General features: G+C 36.5%; 1 protein-coding gene across 2 annotated transcripts in view; it reads right to left on the reverse strand.

The window, feature by feature from the left end:
• The window catches only part of LIN7A (lin-7 cell polarity scaffold A), a 29,553-nt gene that overhangs the window by 4,020 nt on the left and 7,020 nt on the right, over positions 1–18,513 (reverse strand). The window contains exons 2-4 of one of the 2 annotated variants that reach the window (XM_087934507.1): positions 15,131–15,249; positions 6,106–6,177; positions 2,688–2,897 (exon numbers count right to left, since the gene is read on the reverse strand). In XM_087934507.1, coding sequence (XP_087790633.1) covers positions 2,688–2,897; positions 6,106–6,177; positions 15,131–15,249 — 401 coding nt within the window. The remainder of the gene's footprint in view (positions 1–2,687; positions 2,898–6,105; positions 6,178–15,130; positions 15,250–18,513) is intronic. The other variant, XM_026702551.2, reaches the window with a different exon arrangement.

Raw genomic sequence — 18,513 nt, forward strand, 5'->3', positions numbered from 1 at the left:
CTCCTGCCAAAGCTCCCCCATTAACAACCTAACTCTCATGCTTGGAGAGGAGCCAGCTTTCCAAAAGGCCAGCAGAGTCTGGGCTATCCATATTTCAGAGGAGACACTATTCCATAGGACAAGCGCCATAGAAAAGGTGCAAAATGACAATGCTTTGAAGCGGCACCAAGAACATATTTACTGTGGGATAGGCATAAACCACCATGTGCATCTTTGAGCATCATCTGTGTTTCTTTGTCTTTCAGAATAGAAATGGTGTGAAGGCAGTTCAGTTGTCAATTTGCAATACGTAACTTTAAAAGTTCGAAGCATTGGTATAGGAATATAGATACAAAAGCTCCATGTATAAATCAATCAATATGTGCATCTGAAGCTAACATCAAGCATTTATATAATTAGGGACTTGTCACGATCGAAGTTTTTAAGTTTGATGCTTCCTATCTCTCAACATCAATGAACTGAGCCTGGGTTAGACTAAGGCCATTTGAATTCTAGTACTTGCAAAATCTTTGTGGACAGACTTTGCTGGTTCAATAATTAAAGCATTATTGTGAAAAAGGTAGGGGATGGAGGCTTTTAACATTAATAACATGGCCAATAGCCATGCTTCACTTTCTGTATGCAAAACATTTTTCTTATGTACAATGGATAAAGAGGATGACAGTCTTCATTTTGCTATGATACCTTCTGTGTCGGAAATAAAAACTCATTTCAACTACTAAACTATAAATAAAATCATATACAGGTGAAACTCAAAAAATTAGAATATCGTGCAAAAGTTCAGTAATGCAACTTAAAAGGTGAAACTAATATATGAGATAGACTCATTACATGCAAAACAAGATAATTCAAGCCATGATTTGTCATAATTGAGATGATTATGGCTTACAGTTCATGAAAACCCCAAATTCACAATCTCAGAAAATTAGAATATTGTGAAAAGGTTCAATATTCTAGGCTCATAGTATCCCACTCTAATCAGCTAATTAAGCCATAACACCTGCAAAGGGTTCCTGAGCCTTCAGTAGTCTGGTTCAGTAGGAAACACAATCTTGGGAAAGACTGCTGACCTGACAGTTGTGCAGAAAACCATCACTGACACTCTCCATAAAGAGAGAAAGCCTCAAAAGGTAATTGCAAAAGAAGTTGGATGTTCCCAAAGTGCTGTATCAAAGCACACTAATAGAAAGTTATGTGGAAGGGAAAAGTATGGAAGAAAAAGGTGCATAAGCAGCAGGGATGACCGCAGCCTGGAGAAGGTTGTCAGTAAAAGGCGATTCAAAAGTGTTGGGGACTTTCACAAGGAGTGGACTGAGGCTGAAGTCAGTGCATCAAGAGCCACCACACACAGATGGATCCTGGACATGGGCTTTCAATGTCATATTCCTCTTGTCAAACCACTCTTGAACAACAAATATCAGAAGCGCCTTACCTGGGCTAAAGAAAAAAAGAACTGGTCTGTTGCTCAGTGGTCCACAGTCCTCTTTTCTGATGAGAGCAACTTTTGCATCTCATTTGGAAACCAAGGACCCAGAGTCTAGAGGAAGAATGGAGAGGCTCACATTGCAAGATGCTTGAAGTCCACAGGGAAACTTCACTGCTTGAAGTCCACAGAAACTTCCACAGGGAAGTTTCCACAGTCTGTGTTGATTTGGGGACTCATGTCATCTGCTGGTGTTGGTCCACTGTGCTTCCTTACATCCAGGGTCAATGCAGCCATCTACCAGGAGATTTTGGAGCACTTCATGCTTCCTTCCGCAGATGAGCTTTATGGGGATGCTGACTTCATTTTCCAGCAGGACTTGCACACTGCCACACTGCCAAAAGCACCAAAATTTGGTTCAATGACCGTGGGATTACTGTGCTTGATTGGCCAGCAAACTCGCCTGACCTGAACCACATAGAGAATCTATGGGGCATTGCTAAGAGAAAGATGAGAGACATGAGACCGAACAATGAAGAACAGCTGAAGGCCGCTACTGAAGCATCCTGGTCTTCCATAACACCTCAGCAGTGTCACAGGCTGATAGCTTCCATGCCACGCCACATTGAGGCAATAATTGCTGCAAAAGGGGCCCAAACCAAGTACTGAGTACATCTGCATGCTTATACTTTTCAGAGGTCTGATATTGTTCTATAATCCTTGTTTTATTGATTGCATGTAATATTCTAATTTTTTGAGATTGTGGATTTGGGGTTTTCATGATCTGTAAGCCATAATCATCACAATTATGACACATCAGGGCTTGAACTATCTTGCTTTGTATGTAATGAGTCTATCTCATATATTAGTTTCACCTTTTAAGTTGCATTACTGAAATAAACAAACTTTTGCACGATATTCTAATTTTTTGAGTTTCACCTGTACTAATATACGCTACTTGGGCAATTGCATGGTGGAACCTCCCTCTGGATTTCTTGTTGAATAATAGTCACTTGCAAACTAAGATGTCAAGGGGAGACTAAAAAATTCTCCAAAGGTTTCTGAAAGTGGTTACTTTTAAGCAACAAATTTGTATCAATTTATTCTTTTGTTTGCACACTAGAACTGCCAGATCTGGGTTACAAAATTCTGGATAGTACTAGAAGACAGCAAAAATACTGCAGTAGTCATCCAGATTCCCTCCCCCACCAGTCCGAAGCAGTTTAATAAGCAGAATTAATAAAATCGGAATGTGTTCACCTACCACTCCATTAACAGAAAGCAGCTGGTCCCCCCGTTTGAGTCCTCCATGCTTCTCAGCTACTCCTCCAGGAATTATGCGAGAAATATAAATAGGAGAATTTTGTTCTTTTCCTCCCATTACGTTAAAGCCAAGGCCTTCATCCGTCTTTGGCAGTTCTACCACTCGGGGGTGAGAATGCCCTTCACTAGCTGCAAATGCAGCAACTGTTGCCTAGGGGGGAAAAAGTGCATTTATTAAACATATTATGAATACAGTTAGGAGCACTTCTTCTCATTTGTTTCAAATATGTATTCATAAGAATGATGCTTTAAAATTTGTTTTTTAAATTGCTTCATTAAAAAAAATTAATAAAATGCAATATTGCTGTACCCAAGACATCTGCATACAGTTATATCCCAGTGGTATTATTTTGAGGATCGGAATGCTTAAATCTCAAGGTCTCAGTTCCATGTACAATATGCTCATTGGAACTTTTTAAAGAATTTTTTGAAAGGGAAATTCAGGAGTAAACATTAGATGTTTTTAGATTTTTACCTGTAAGTAGCTTTTACAGGGAAATGGAAATAATTCTATGTTCTCTAGCAGATGATCCCCAATTCACTCTAGACACTAATACTTGCAACATAAATTTCCTTTTCTGAAAAGGGAATGGTATGATTAGTATGCATATATGTATTCTAATTCTTATTGGCTATTTTGAACACATTTGCTTCCAATGTAAGCAGATTTCAAAAGATGCTTTTCTTCATTCTGAATTAAAAAAAACTTTTTATTGAATACTTGGTTAAGCAGAATGATGAGATGAAAATCAAAGCAATTCTTAAGGCTGAAGAGGCATATGCATACTAGAGTCCTTTATATTGCAGTGGAACATGCAGCAGTATTATAAAGTTTAATTATCTTTTAAAATATGAAAGCTTTGAACATATAGTCAACATAATGTTAAAGGTTTCTTAAATTTTAACAGTAGCTAAAAGGATCAGTAGAAGCACAACCTGAATAGGGGTTTTAATTTAATTTAACTTTAGGGAGGGGAGTGCAATTTTCGAAAACAAATTTAAATTGTGAAATTAGCAACTTTTTATCAGAGTGCACCACATTTCTGAGCAATTTGACTTATTGAAACATAAAACAGAGTATACTCAATTAACTCTTTCATTGATTTAAACAGGAGAGAGCATATGTACTGAACTATATGAGACTAGGCAGTAGGGTGTGAAGATAGGCTCTGATCCAATCTGAATAATTAATAGAATTTAATTTGATGATTTGAAAGTCAAATTGGTTCAGTTTAAATTTCTGTATTGAGCTGAATATGTCCTACATTTGTATATTAAACAGTCCCATTCAAGTCAAAAATTGATTTCCCCCACAACTGAAAAACCAGTAGGCCAGGGATGGGGAACCTTTTATGGCTCACTCAGGAATTCTGGGAGTTGAAGTCCATAAATGATAAAAGAGCCAAGTTTCCCTACCCCTGTCCTAGAGGAAAGGGATAGCTAAATTTCATTAGGATCGCATTTAATGGATGGATTTTGATAGCATGAATGTACACTTTAGTTATATATACAGGATATGTTAACGTGCAAAATTTGTCATCATGCATGCCAGACATAAATGCGTAAGGAAAATGCAATGCAGACAGCCCAGAAATAACCAGGAAATACTGTAATATTGAATCTTAGCTGTACAATCCTCCTGTTCCATATGAATAAGAAACGAGAATGAAGACCTTCTTGAGAATTTTAAGTATGCCATGTGATAATTTTTAACTTCACTATATTACATGAAGTTAAACAATTTAAATACATCTTTCTAGACTCAAATAAATTAATATCTGTAGCATTTATATTAGGTCAATACCCTCTAGAACAGGGGTGTCAAACTCGTGTTGTCACGGCAGTGTCACGCAACATATCAAGACTTTTTCCCCCTTTGCTAAACTGGGCATGGTGTGGCCAACATGTGACACATCTGGCTGGTGGGCCAGGAATTTGACAGCCCTGCTCTAGAATAAAAGAAATCTACCCAATAAGCAAATGAAAAAATATTACTTAAATATCTTAATTAGCTTCAATATATTTAATGTTAAGTATACTATATGGCTTCAGTATTTTTCCTCCATAGCTTATCTCAATTTAAAATTAATATAATTCTGATGCTGGCTGTAGTGTGAAAAAAAGAATAACTTTTATTATTCTGCTTGCACATAACGGTTGTTCTGTAGTAGTATGTATTAAGTTACGAATGTTGCATTTTATATTTCCCCACCCCTTCCCCCACACACCTATTTGAAATTCATTCAAGTTTTATCAATAGTAAACAAGGGAACTGTTTTCTTGAAGAAATACCTATTTTGTTACTAATTTTTATTTCTGTGCAATGCAAACTAAATTTCAGATTTACTTCATAGAATAGTATTTCGTTTGATGGAGAGAGCTTACATTCATTTATAAGGACCTTTATAGCAGTGGTGGGATTCAAATTTTTTTACTACCGGTTCTGTGGGTGTGTCTTGGTGGGTGTGACCATGTGACTGGGTGGGTGTGGCTTTTTTTTTGCTTTTTTGCTGCCCCCACCAATTTTTTGGAGCTTCCTAGCCTCAGAGGAGCCTCTGGGGAGCATTTTTGCTCCCCTAAGGCCCCTCTGGGGCTCTGGAAGGCAAAAAATGGAGCGGGGGGGACTCCCTTTTTGCCTTCCTGGGCCTCAGCAAGGGGAATCCCAGCACAGCTGATCTTATCTACAGCTGATTGTCTGGAGGGAAAAAAAAGAAAGAAACACCTTAGGTGAATGTCAGGCGGGCGGTTAAGCGAGCATCGGGCAGGAGGGCGACCAGGCCTGGGTGTTGCCAGCCAGAACTTACTACAGGTTTGGTGATCCATGCCAAATTCTTGCTACCGGTTTGCCCGCTCTGGTGCAAACTGGCTGAATGCCACCACTGCTTTATAGCATTTTAACCTAAAATCAGATTTTTCAGGAGTTTCTGCTGCTTTTCTGTTGAGGAAATACATGCGAAGCACTTCTGAAACTGGCAGCCTTATAGTTTTGGCCATAGTACTATATAAGTAGAATCTATTAGAGAAATTAGTCATAAGTGCTAATGGTCAGTATTTAATTGCAAGTACGTAGAAGCTTTGATTGGAAGGTGACTCCAATCCACTCCATCCCCTCACCCATGCCCAATAAGCCTCTTGGCCATATACAGCATTCTCTTTTCTTAAACTACAGGATTAGCACAAATGTTGAACTTGCCGGTATGATTGTTACCTGGGAAGTAGCACACTGGTTCTAGACTCTGGGCTGCCACTGATGTCTAAATGTTCTTATAGTGTACACACGAAAACCTGAAACATACACGCGCACAGTCAATTACTAGGCCATGTGGAGAATAGACCTCCTTAAACTACAAGTGTCTTACCTTGGCAGTAGCCCTGGCACGGAATTCGGGGCAGCCACTAACATTTATGGTTTCATGCATGTATTGATATACCTGCAGGTATACAAAGAGAATGATGAAAAGAAAATTAATAATCTGTGCAATTTCCACAAGTCAAAACATTTTTTTGTTTTGTGTTTCTTTTACCAATTTTAATGTCCTTGAAGTTTTTCACTGCCCTGATCACACCTACCTCCAAGGACCTTTCTGTATCTTTTGCTAACAATTTCTTTATTTACAAGATTTCTACACTGCCTATGTTACCTAAGTCTGGGCAGTATTTCTCCGGTACTAGATGTCCACCTTTAAGATGTGGAAGAATTTCAATTTTTTAAATATTCAAACCAGGGGTGGGATTCAAATTTCAAAAGTGGTTCTATGGGCATGGCCTAATTTGTGGGTGTGGCTTGGTGGTCATGTGGCTTGGTGGTCATGGTTTGCTGATTGGGCATGGCTTGGTGGTCACGTGACTTGCTTGGCTTGGCTTGTATGTAAATATTGTAAATATTTATGTAAATATTGATTTTTTTTTTTACAAAAAAAGAGCAACTTTTACCCAAAATCAGGAAAAGAAGGCAAGCAGATTGAGTTGCTCACAGAATCACAGATTCACTCAGAGATCTACCTTTCTACAATCTGCTACCTGAATCTGCACTGAAAAATAGAAGCTTCAGTCCTCAGGAAGGTTCAGCTCTGCTTTTAGATTAGCTAGAAAGCAAAAAATCCAATGATTTCCTCCTTTCTAGCTAATCTAAATATCTTGGCACAGCTGATAGTCAGAACAGCTGATGATTGGGGGGGAAGGAAAAATAGCAACTTACCAAAAATTAGGCGAAGGCACAACAGCAGGCAAGTTGGATGGCATGCACGCCAGGTAAGGAGTGGGCAGGGAGCGGAGGGGAGGGGAGGGGCCAGCCAGTGGCACAATGTGCCAATTCTTCTAACTGCACAAAATCGAAACTATCAGTTCTATAGAACCAATCCGACCAGGTAGAATCCCACCCCTGATTCAAACATTATTTAATTTAGAGATGAAATATCTTCAAAATCTAACTCCACTGCAATTCTTAATTGCTGTGTGAAATGTGCCTAATTAACTCAATGAAGCCCATTTGGTTCTGTCTTTCATTTTCCTTCACTTCTTATGCCATTCTGGAAACAATCCTTTTAGCAACTGGTAAATGTTTGGCTTACTGCAGGGATATCAAACTGGTGGCCCACAGGCCGGATGCCTCATGTGCAGGTGCAACCCAGCTCTGCGAATGGGAAAACATCAAGAAACATCACATGATGGCAACGTGATGTGGTGAGTTTGACATCCTTGGCTTAGAGCGATGATCATGTCTCTTACTTTGCAAAGCCCATTAAATTGAAATGCTAATTAGAGAGCAATTAGCTTTTATGTGGCATTATCCTTTGCTTCTAGGATTGTCCAGCTGAAATCCATACATGAAAGTGAGAACAAAGCCTATGAATAGTATAAGATAATGAAATATTATCATCTTTATTACATTTACATATCACCTGTCAGTAGATCAACAGGTCTGATTTTTCTCATATTTTGATAATAAACATTATTTCCAGTATTTATCTGTATTGTAGAAAACCATGGTTGCAAATGTCATGCCAACATTTTTCTTCTCTTTTGAAGTTTCATTTTTCTCTTTTGGAGATATACAATTACTCCTTTTTGATGCTCATATTTTGATTTATCTGCCAAGCTCACTAAGAGAATAGCTTTTTTTAAAAAAAACAAGAGATTTATTTTCTGAATTCAGCAATGGCATTGGATAGAAAGCAAGTCAAGTTAAAGAGAGAAATTTCAAAATACTTCAAATATATCAAAGGCATATAAGTTGTCATTATCAGTGATAATGCCACAGAGAATACACAGAATAAATTGTCACAGATTATTTTTAATGCATGCGCTATCTAGATGAAAATTTCCCCCATACAAAAACATTTAAAATTTCCTATGGCCTAACAGTAAAAATAAATCAGTGAACCCATAATGGCAACAGTGTTGCTTCAGTGCAGGGTAATGAAACAGTTCACAGATTATAACCTTATGGAACATAATTGGCTTTTGACTGAACCCTAAAATTCACCAGCCAGAGAAATGTATAAAATAGTGGCCCCAAAATGTTGAAGCCAGACTGAAGATTCAGTGCCAAGTTTACAATAAGAAGATATACAAATATTTTCACAAATAAATCTCTGAATATTTCTTCCTTAAAATGTCCCTCATTTCCAAATGTAATTTAGAGCAGGGGTCGCCAACCTTTTGGACCTCAGGGACCACCAAACTCATAATTTTAGATCCCAGGGACCACTCAATGGTTCTGTGGGTGTGGCCTAATTTGTGGGTGTGGCTTGGTGGTCATGTGACTGGCTGGGCATGGCTTGTATGTAAATATTATAAATATTTATATAAATATTGATTTTTTTTTAAAAAAAGAGCAACTTTTACCCAAAATCAGGCAAAGCAGGCAGATTGAGTTGCTCACAGAATCACAGATTCATTCAGAGATCTATCTATCTGCCATTGGCTAGCTCAGTCTGTCACATAAAATTTGCTCGGAAGCAAACTCACAAAATTAACTCACAACACACCATGCATGTAAATAATGAATTTTTTATAAAAAAAAGAGCAACTTTTACCCAAAATCAGGCAAAGCAGGCAGGCAGATTGAGTTGCTCACAGAATCATTCAATGATCTATCTATCTGCCATTGGCTAGCTCAGTCTCTCAAATGTGCTTGCTGTGAGTCTGCACTGAATTTGCTTGCAAGCAAACTTTTAGTCCTAAGGGAGGTTGGCTGTGCTGAGCCAAAGATCTAAAGACTAGCTAGAAAGCAAGAAATCCAACCATTTCCTGCTTTCTAGCTAATCTAAATCTCCTGGCACAGCAGAACAGATGATGGTTGGAAAAAGGAAAAATAGCAATTTAGCAGACAAGTTTGCAGGGTAAGGAGTGAGTGGGCGGGGAGGGTTCCTGCAGGCCATGTGTGCTGAGCAGCCTTGTGTTTCTGCACAGCCTGGATTAATTGTGAGGGTGCTCTGGGGGTGAGATTTCTCTGTGGCCCACCAAAATTTTCTCACAGCCCATCAGTGGGCCACGGCCCACCGGTTGGTGACTGCTGATTTAGAGGGTAAAAACAAGAGGTGTTTTTGTTACTGCTAAGATGTGAGATTTGCCAGTTCAAATCTAGAGACTGCATATTTTTTGCTGTTAGGCAACAAAGCAAAAGATCACGATGTTTCTATTTCTATGAGCTGAATTAATGTATGCTGCAAAGTATCATCCTGTAGCTGTAATCAAATGTTAAATAATTAATTCTGTCTTAGTAATTTCTGATTTAATTTAATATACCATAACTTAGTCATATGATACATCATAATTGTATATCTTCATTAACTTGAATGTTTGCTTCAAGTAAAACAACCTGCTGGTGTTCAGATAATTAGGAAGCCATCAGCTAATTTTCAAAACATTTCAAAGTCTGCTTTATTATTCCTCAGTGAAATAGAACAGTAAATTTGCTTTAGTCCTATAAAAGAAAATGAGCCAGAGATTTCATACAGCAAACAGTGAGAGCTGATATGCCAGATACTGTTCTTGTCTCACCTTCCTGTGCTATACTGGTAAACCTCAACTTACAACAGTCCATTTAGTGACTCTTTGAAGTTACAATGGCACTGAAAAAGTGACTTTTGACCATTTTTCATATTTATGTCTGTTGCAGCATCCCCATGGACGTGTGATTTACATTCGGATGCTTGATAACTGGTTCATATTTATGACAGTTGTGACGTCTAAGGCTCATGTGATCCCCTTTTGCAACTTTCTGACAAGCAAAGACAATGGGGAAACCAGGTTCACTTAACAACTGTGTTGCTAACTTTACAGCTGCAATGATTCACTTAACAAATGTGCCACAAAAGGTTGTAAAATGGGACAAAACTCACTTAAAATAAAAAGCCACCATTTTGTGTTTTGCTTCAAGCAGCAAAATGTATTGAACCATTCTTAAATATAGGTAAAGTGTCTATGGCAAGGGTGTCAAACTCACAGCCGGTAGGCTGGATGCATCACATGCTGCCCCCTCTGTCCGATTTAGTGAAGGAGAAAAAAGTCCCAATACATCATGATGTGAGTTTGACACCCCTGGTCTATGAAGATTCTCAAGTCATCCCAGTCATGGTTGTCCCAAAGGTGTTTTTTCAAAAAGCACCTGGACTTTATTTTCCTTGAAGGTGTTTCGGCAAAGGAATTCAATTGTTACAATGAAACAGTGTGTACTCCTGTACTCAGATAGCCATAAATCATTGGATCATTTTGAAAAGTTGTTGGAAAATGAAGACCTCTTTGTAGCTTGTTATACCCTTATGCAAAAAGAGGACAGAAACACAGGTTTGGTGTCCTATCTATTATTTTAAAGCACACGAGTCATAACTAGAACTAAATTGGAAACTAAAAACAAATTAAAAATGATAGTTAAATATATCTTCCCCTCCAAAGTGGATATTTATATGTCTCTTTTCTTAGTGCAAGAACACAGAATGGAGAATGTAAGATATATTGATTGTAACAGTAATTTCTAACAAGATAAATCTTGGAATTATGTCTTTCAGTGTGAAATAACTACTCAGTTATCAAATTTGGACTAAGAAAATATTCAATGCTGTGGCAGTCATGGAGTTCACTAGTTAAACTATGCAATTAACCAAATTATCATATTTTAAGCCCAATGATTTACATCATGCTATTAGTATGTTTTAAAGCATGCTGCCTTTGGCTTATTGTTTTAATAAGCATATTAGGTATGCTGTCTTTAAATCTTGAAATTTCATTTTGCTCTTTATTAGTTAATATGATAAAGAAATAGCCTTCATCTGCATACCAACTCTTTTGTTAGTGAATTATATTGGAATGTTCAAAAGGTGAAGCAGATACAACAATGCACCGAGTTTTGTTTTTTGTTTTACTTCAGAATCATTACTGTCCAGAGTATGAAAAAAATAGATATTTCTGAGTTGGATTCACTGTGTTTTTTCTATAAGTTGTTGTAATAAAGAGTGCAGGAAATAGAACAACTTGCTTTGAGAAATACAGGCAAGGATGCATTAAAGTAAGGAAGTGCATCATTATTAAAAATATGAACCCCAGGAAAATTAAAGTGATTAATCATAGGCATTTTAATAAACTAATAAAACATTATATAATATCTATATAAAATGACATAATTTCAAAGATCATAAACTACTTAGTTAGTTTCTTAAAGGCTAATTTGGAGACTTTGTGATGTATATTGGTAAGATATGCCCAAGAAGAATATGGCATACCAACAATTCTTTATTATTGATAATGATATAAAATAATGATTTTAACAATGATTTTTCGGTACTGAGTATGAGACTTAAATGAAATACCTCCTATAAGAGCAACATAATAAATCATTGAAGAAAAAGAAAGAATAAAGAACAAGAAAAATCTACAATAATATCTACACCAGATTTTTTCCATTATTGATTAGAAAGTGATAATCCAATGAAGAACTTACACTTGGCTTGCTGAATTGTCCAATTTACTTTCTGATAATTCCCACTAAAAAACCCTCCTGTTTGGAACTCCTAAGTAGCCTACCGGTGTTAGTAGAGAAGCAACTTTGAAGGGCATTTCTAGTGAGCCAGAAATATTGTCAACTGACCATGCAGATATTTCCCAAAGACCTTAATAATAGATTTTATAATAGAAAGGGTGCTCTATCTATTTATGCAACAGTCAATGTTTCATTCATTTAAATATATTTGACCTCCGGTCAAAGGAGGACTTAATAGTGTTAACCATCCATGGGCTCCTGATATTCCACAGTTTAGCCAGAACATTGAAGTATAAAGGTAGATGAAAAAAAATTAAGGGCATCAAACCATACAAATCAACTAATTCCTGGATCAAACCATTTTAACAAGTCCTTTGCTCCCTCACATATTTTTACCAGCCATCAGCTTTCATAGATAAATCATTCTCAGTTATTTATCCCTGAAACTTAAAGTATATAATTTCAAACCATCGTCTTCCTTGAAACTTATTATCAAATCCATATTAGCTGGGATAGGATCTTGATCATCATATGGAATTCAATATCCTGTTGCTGCTTCTGTAATATTAGGGTTCAGTATATACTAACAGCATTTCTACAATATCCCAGTTACCCAAATGCAGCATGCGCTACGAATGTTAACATCTGATGGGACATCTGACTGATAAGATGAAGTTCCTATTTTAGGAACTCAACCTCCTTACCATCCAGTCCTAGCCTCCTGATACATGGACTAGCTCAATGAAGTCAGCTGCAGCAGATAAACCGCCCTGTCTTCTACCATCCAGACTACATAATAGAAATCAAGGCTAACACTTTCCTTCAGGATTAAATCCTAACTAATGAATCATCAACTGACCTAGCATTAAGAGGACTGCTAGATTCAAGACCCAGCACTACTATACCTGGAATTCCTTAGTTAAGCTGCAATGTGAAGAGGGCAGGAGGCTAAGCGTGTATTTTTTTAAGATACCTTCAGACTTTGCTGCCCTTTTAGTTTCTGTGTCTTAGAATTTTTCTGGCTTGTTTTATCTATATTGCAATAGCTTTTCAATTTTATTTTAGGTACATTGCTCTGGAAATTCTTACCAAAATAGAAGCAAATAATTTTTGCTCAGTGGTAGACTACATTTCTTTATCCAAAAACTCCCCTTTGAAAAGCTTTTATATTATGGCTAATGATTGGGAAGCAGCTCAGTTGGACAGGGTCGTCAGAACTAATAAAAAGCAAGAACAACCAAAGGATTGATTACACAGATTCAGGGGGTCTCAAGTTCCTAAAAGCTGTGCTGGAATTGTGGCATTTCTTTTCATCTGAAAGAAGTAACATGTTTTATTCAGGATATTGATAGCAGTCACCACTGAGAAGCAAACAGCTGCATTGTTACAACAGATGTTGGAACAATTGGGAGCTATGCAGTTAAGGTACATGTCATCTTGCCTCATGTAGTGATTATGATGACTCATTAACAATCCAGACTTGCAATGAACTCATGTAGCTCTTAGAGGATTGACATTTTTAATTACAGACCATATGATAGGAACGTATGAAAAATGAGTAAGTTAATACTTCTTTTCTGAAGGAATTTATCACTGTGTGTCTATGGGTGGAAGTGTGAATGTTTATGAATATTGATTTCATTCTGAATTTAATTTCAATCTTTATATTTGGAGTTAAATAGCCTGAAGCACTGTTGTAGCTTAAGAAAGATTATAGTACATTCTAAAATAGATATACTTTGTTTAAAATATCTCTCTTGACAAGTTGGTGTGTTCAAAGAAACAATGTGTTTCCCCTACCACATTTTATACTTTGCTATTTAGCTTCATGAGAGAATTAACCAAAAAAGAATGAACTATAATGGAGCATTTTGTTTAAGAAATTATATAAATACTGAACAGATACAAGGAAGGATGTCCCTGAACTGATTTTAAATTCCCCTTTAGACAATTCCTGTTCTCTCACATATCTAATATTCCACTCATCACAAAGCACTTGAACAAAATATTAACAAGGTTAATATGGTCCATTATGTACAGACCAATTCTTAACTAACATTATGGAACATGTTAACCTAATGTCCTATCCTTTTGTTTAGGAAGGTTTCTCTTCTCACTGCTTCAGGACTGACACAGCCTAGAGCAAAGGGGCCGGGGTGGGGGGCGGTAAAGCTGGCTGGGGTATTGTAGCCTAAATAAAATTATTTCCCCTGGGAATCAAGGACATTGGTGCAGGTGTTTGAAAGGTGGAGACTTAGGTCACCTAGCAACTGGACTACATGCTGATTGGACCATGTGACTGGAGACTCTGGGTGGGGGGGAAAGTGACAAAGTTTACTTTTAATTGGGTGAAAAACTGGTGGGAATTTAGAGCCGGTTTTCCACCAAGACTGTGCCAATTTGATATATCCCAATCAAATGTCCTTTAAGGAATTTGCCTGCTTCAGAATTTAAGTGAATTCTTTATTTTTTGAATTCTTTATTTAACTGAAAGGAGGAAAATGATTCTGTAATGAGAATGTGAATCACTGAAACCTTAATGTTTTGCCACTGACTGCAAGTTAGTAAATTAGTAAAGCCATAATTATTTAGTTAAAGCAATCAGTTTTAATTCTTTGAAAAAATAAAAGAAAGTGCCTATATGTTATAAAGTATGTCAGCATTGTTTAAAAATAAGGAAGGGTTACAATCCAAATTATATTTTTCATAGAAAACATTACAAATTTATGTATCAAATTCCTATGGGTTGCAATTGAATAAACACCCTTGATCTTAATAAATTCTATTTCCTAGTAAATGTATTTAAATTTACATTGATAATCAGATTTTTCTGGGCATATCAATCCAGTGGTGCAGCCTTCATTGATCTGTATACCCTAACTTTCTCAGTGTGTGTCTGCCTTGATATTGAGGCACTGGTTAGAGGATTATTTAATTGGATGGGACTTCCCCGTTTAGCTCTCTCCCCATCTTTAAGAGAGCTGTCTCCAACAAACACTATAGGTTCTGTGAATCTCCCAGCATGCTAGAACAAAAGAATGTAGCAAGAAACTAATAATTATTATGTGTTCATTAGATTGTTCTCATAATTCCTCTGCCTGCACTACATGTGTTATGTAATACTATCCCCTAAACCTCAGTATAAAATATTTTGTAGGGTGGGTTTTGTTTATGTCAGATCAGACTTTATATATTTTTATACAAATTTTTATTTTTTTATTATTGCAGCATTGATTGTGGACACATGCCAATGATTTCCACAAATTCCATAGAGCAATATTTATTTATTGGCATGGTATAGAGGTCTTTTCAATGGTGTGTTCACTCTATCTGCATTAACCGTAGTGGGCTTTCCACCATCACCACCCGCAAGAGAATGTTCTGCCAAAAATTTATTACCATACCTCTTTGATAGCTGTACAAAACTCACTCTGCAGTACTTTTTTAAGTGACTGTAACTTGTGACCTGGTAATTCTCCCGATTCTTGAAGTTTCTCTAGAAGTTCAATTGCTCTGGCAATATCTGAACAGATACAAAAGAGAGGGGAAAGAGGGAGAGAGGGAGGAAGGAGGGAGGGAGGGAGGAGGAGAGGGAGAGAGAGAAATTGTTTCAGCTAAAATGGCATAAAGTGTAACATATAGTGATTTTTTACTATCCAGAATTAGTTTAACTTTTTGACTTTATTATGATACAGTTCAGTTGTGCAATTTTGTTTTTCCTACAGTCACTTAGCTACATAATTAGTTAATTCTGTGCTGGCAACCTTCAAAATACTAAGCTTCTCAAAATCTAACTCAAGGCTATATATTACTATAATCTTCACCTGCTCATAGGAAAGAAAACCAGGAAATTTATTCAGAATGAAAAGAGAATTGAAATATTTGAATGATAGGATATATTTCATGCAATGTGATACGTTACAGTCTTTTAAATATGTCAAGATTATTCTGAACTGTGATTTTTAAAATATTTTTTTTAAAAATATTAGCTAATCACCTATAAATTTTAAAGAGCTTCCCTTCTATTTCATCCTTTGGATGATTCAAAGAAGCTAAAGAGCATTGCAATGAAGTGGGAACATTGATTACTTGACATTTCCTTCCTTAATGAACATTACTTGGATGCCATTACTTGTAGCTAGTTCACATACACCTGTCTATCGTAATTGTAGTCTATATTTAGAATTTGTCCAACATTTTACTGAGATCAAAATACACTAAATCTATAGTACGGTATTCCTGTGATCTACTAATCCTGTCATTGTACAAAAATAAATAAGGGTAAACAGTCATGACTTCTTATCGATAATCCCATGTTAGGTCTTTGTGATGGTATTCTTTTTACCCTTTTCTGTTTTGAAGATATATTGCTTAAAAATCTGCTCTAGAAGCTTGTCCAGAACTAATTGATATGTAGTTTTGGATAATTCTGGTTTCATTTTTAGATATTTGGATAAAATTTGCACTCCAGTCACAACTCTAATCCCTCTAAATGTCCACAATACTATCAAGTTCTATGTGTATTATTATGTAGGATTTTAGTTCTTCCTATTTACCACTAGGTTCATTGCTGTATAGATAATGAAGATGTGGAATGTTACCCTCTACTGGTCTCCCTAATGTCCTATATTGAGGATTTCTAAGTGACATTTTCTGCCTTGTACCTTTACTATTATGTGCAATCTTTATGTACCTGAATCAGTGTGTCTTTCATTCATCCTATTTAATTGAAAGCCCTCCTGTTAAGGGCTGTTTACAAGGTCCTTCCCTACTCTTGCATGTTCACTACTTCTTTCAGGTACATCCTATTTGTGCCTCAGAGTCATTTGTGATGTTGTCCATGTTTAGAAGTCCAAATCTTTCTTGACAATACTATCTTCTTAGTCAATATTTCTTTTTTGGGATCCTACTTTTGCTTCTCATTTTTTTTGACCATCAAAAGAAAGATGAAAGAAACTCTGTGTGCTCTCTAAAATCTTTATCCTTTTGTTTAGGACTTCATACTTGTTTTTTGTCTGATGAAGTATTGGATTGTATGAAACCTCATATACTGAGCAGAAATGAATCATGAGCCTTTATGAGCCTTGAAATTATTTCCATATTCATCTTTTCAGTAGAATCTGAGAACCACCTATTCCTCCCAGGCTAAATTCCTTACAAAAGTGTTTGAACAGTCTCAGCTACCTGTCCTGTTTCTAAGGAGTGTTGGCTGAATCTGAGTTGCTAGGCAGGAAATGCATTTCTATCCGTCTGCAGCAGCTGCCCTTGTGCTTAATACCAGATGCATAGTTTGTGTAAGCACAAAATTGAACAATAAACCAAATACTGTAACATTCCCTATAACTTAACAGATCAACTTCGTCATTCAGCAGATTCTTTTTGCAAAGAAAAAAAACACCCTGTCCTTGTTTGATCCCCTGTTCATTCATTCTGGTTGTAAGCTCTCAGCTGTCTGTTTATTTCTGAAAGATATTGGATAAATCTAATCAGTAATTATGTTGTGCAATATCACTCAAAATGTTCATCTGCTTCATTAAAGCAATGGAGGAAAATAACCATTGCAGTCTCAAGCACTCTGTGCTTCCTGTTTGGATTTTGTCTGAGAAACCATAGGAGAAAAAAAGATTTTTTACAAATTCCACTGTTCTACTCCCATGTATTAATGCCTGTATGGTTTATAATTAAATTCACTTCAGTTTATCATTTGTCTTTTGTACAAGTTATACATTTAATTAAAAATTAATAGACAACATGATGATAAGTATAGCAGAAGCTATATGGAACTGTGCTCTTTATACACAAAAAGGGAAATAAGTTTAAAAGAAGATACAACTAATATCTGTAATTTGCTGGCATTGCTTTTCTAAGCAGCAATGTGGATGCGTGAAATTTTCACTGTTTTCACTGATGTAATTTAAAATTGATAGACATATTTTAATGAACAAATGTATTCATTCAAAGTAAGTATCATTATATTAATTTATCTGCTTTGTCTAATTTCCAGTTAGCCACGTTCTTTTCCTCCTCTCCTTTCCCATTTGTTCTGCTTATTATTGGATAGCATAAAGAAGACAGAGCAACTCCACAAAGCATCCACACAAAGTCTTTTAAACTGGTTCTTCAGGCATCCGTATCAACTTACACTTATGACAACTTTCCTCTTAATGTCCAATCTTTTGCATATCTCAATTGTGGTGTAGAAATAATAAAGTCTCATCCCCATGATGATTGAAGTGACTGCATGGTATGGTGGATTCAGGCAAGAGTGAGGGAGCCTCCCCCAACCCAACAAGGATCAATTTAGTGACCAATCCGTATTACAGATGTGACCAGATGACATGGACTATATTTCCCAGGATTCCTTAACTACATTTACCAGGATGCATTCCCTTAAGGGGACAGCTCACAATCCCTAACTAACTATCCCAAATCCCATTAACTCTAAACTGTCTGGACAGCACATTGTTCACACTACATCTTAACAGGTAATTTGAAAGTTCAGTTTTAGATTGCATTTATGAGGCCATAATCTCATTCTGTACATGGCTGCACTTAATTATCAATGAAAAGTAGTTATTTTTATAAGGCTTTCTTCATAGTATGGTTTATTATATGTCTAGAAACTTCCAATAATTCAGTGGTGTTGTCAGATTAATGGTTCCTGTACATATATTTTAGAACATTAAGTTACACCACATCTGGAATGGTTCCAGAATTAGTCATGCTTAGAACAAACCTATTTAAATCAATAGGGCTGATAATCATGGCTAAAATGTCACTTATTTCA

This window comes from Pseudonaja textilis, chromosome 5 (genome assembly GCF_049901715.1).
Source record: "Pseudonaja textilis isolate UNSWEBS1 chromosome 5, rPseTex1.2, whole genome shotgun sequence".
NCBI lineage: Eukaryota > Metazoa > Chordata > Lepidosauria > Squamata > Elapidae > Pseudonaja > Pseudonaja textilis.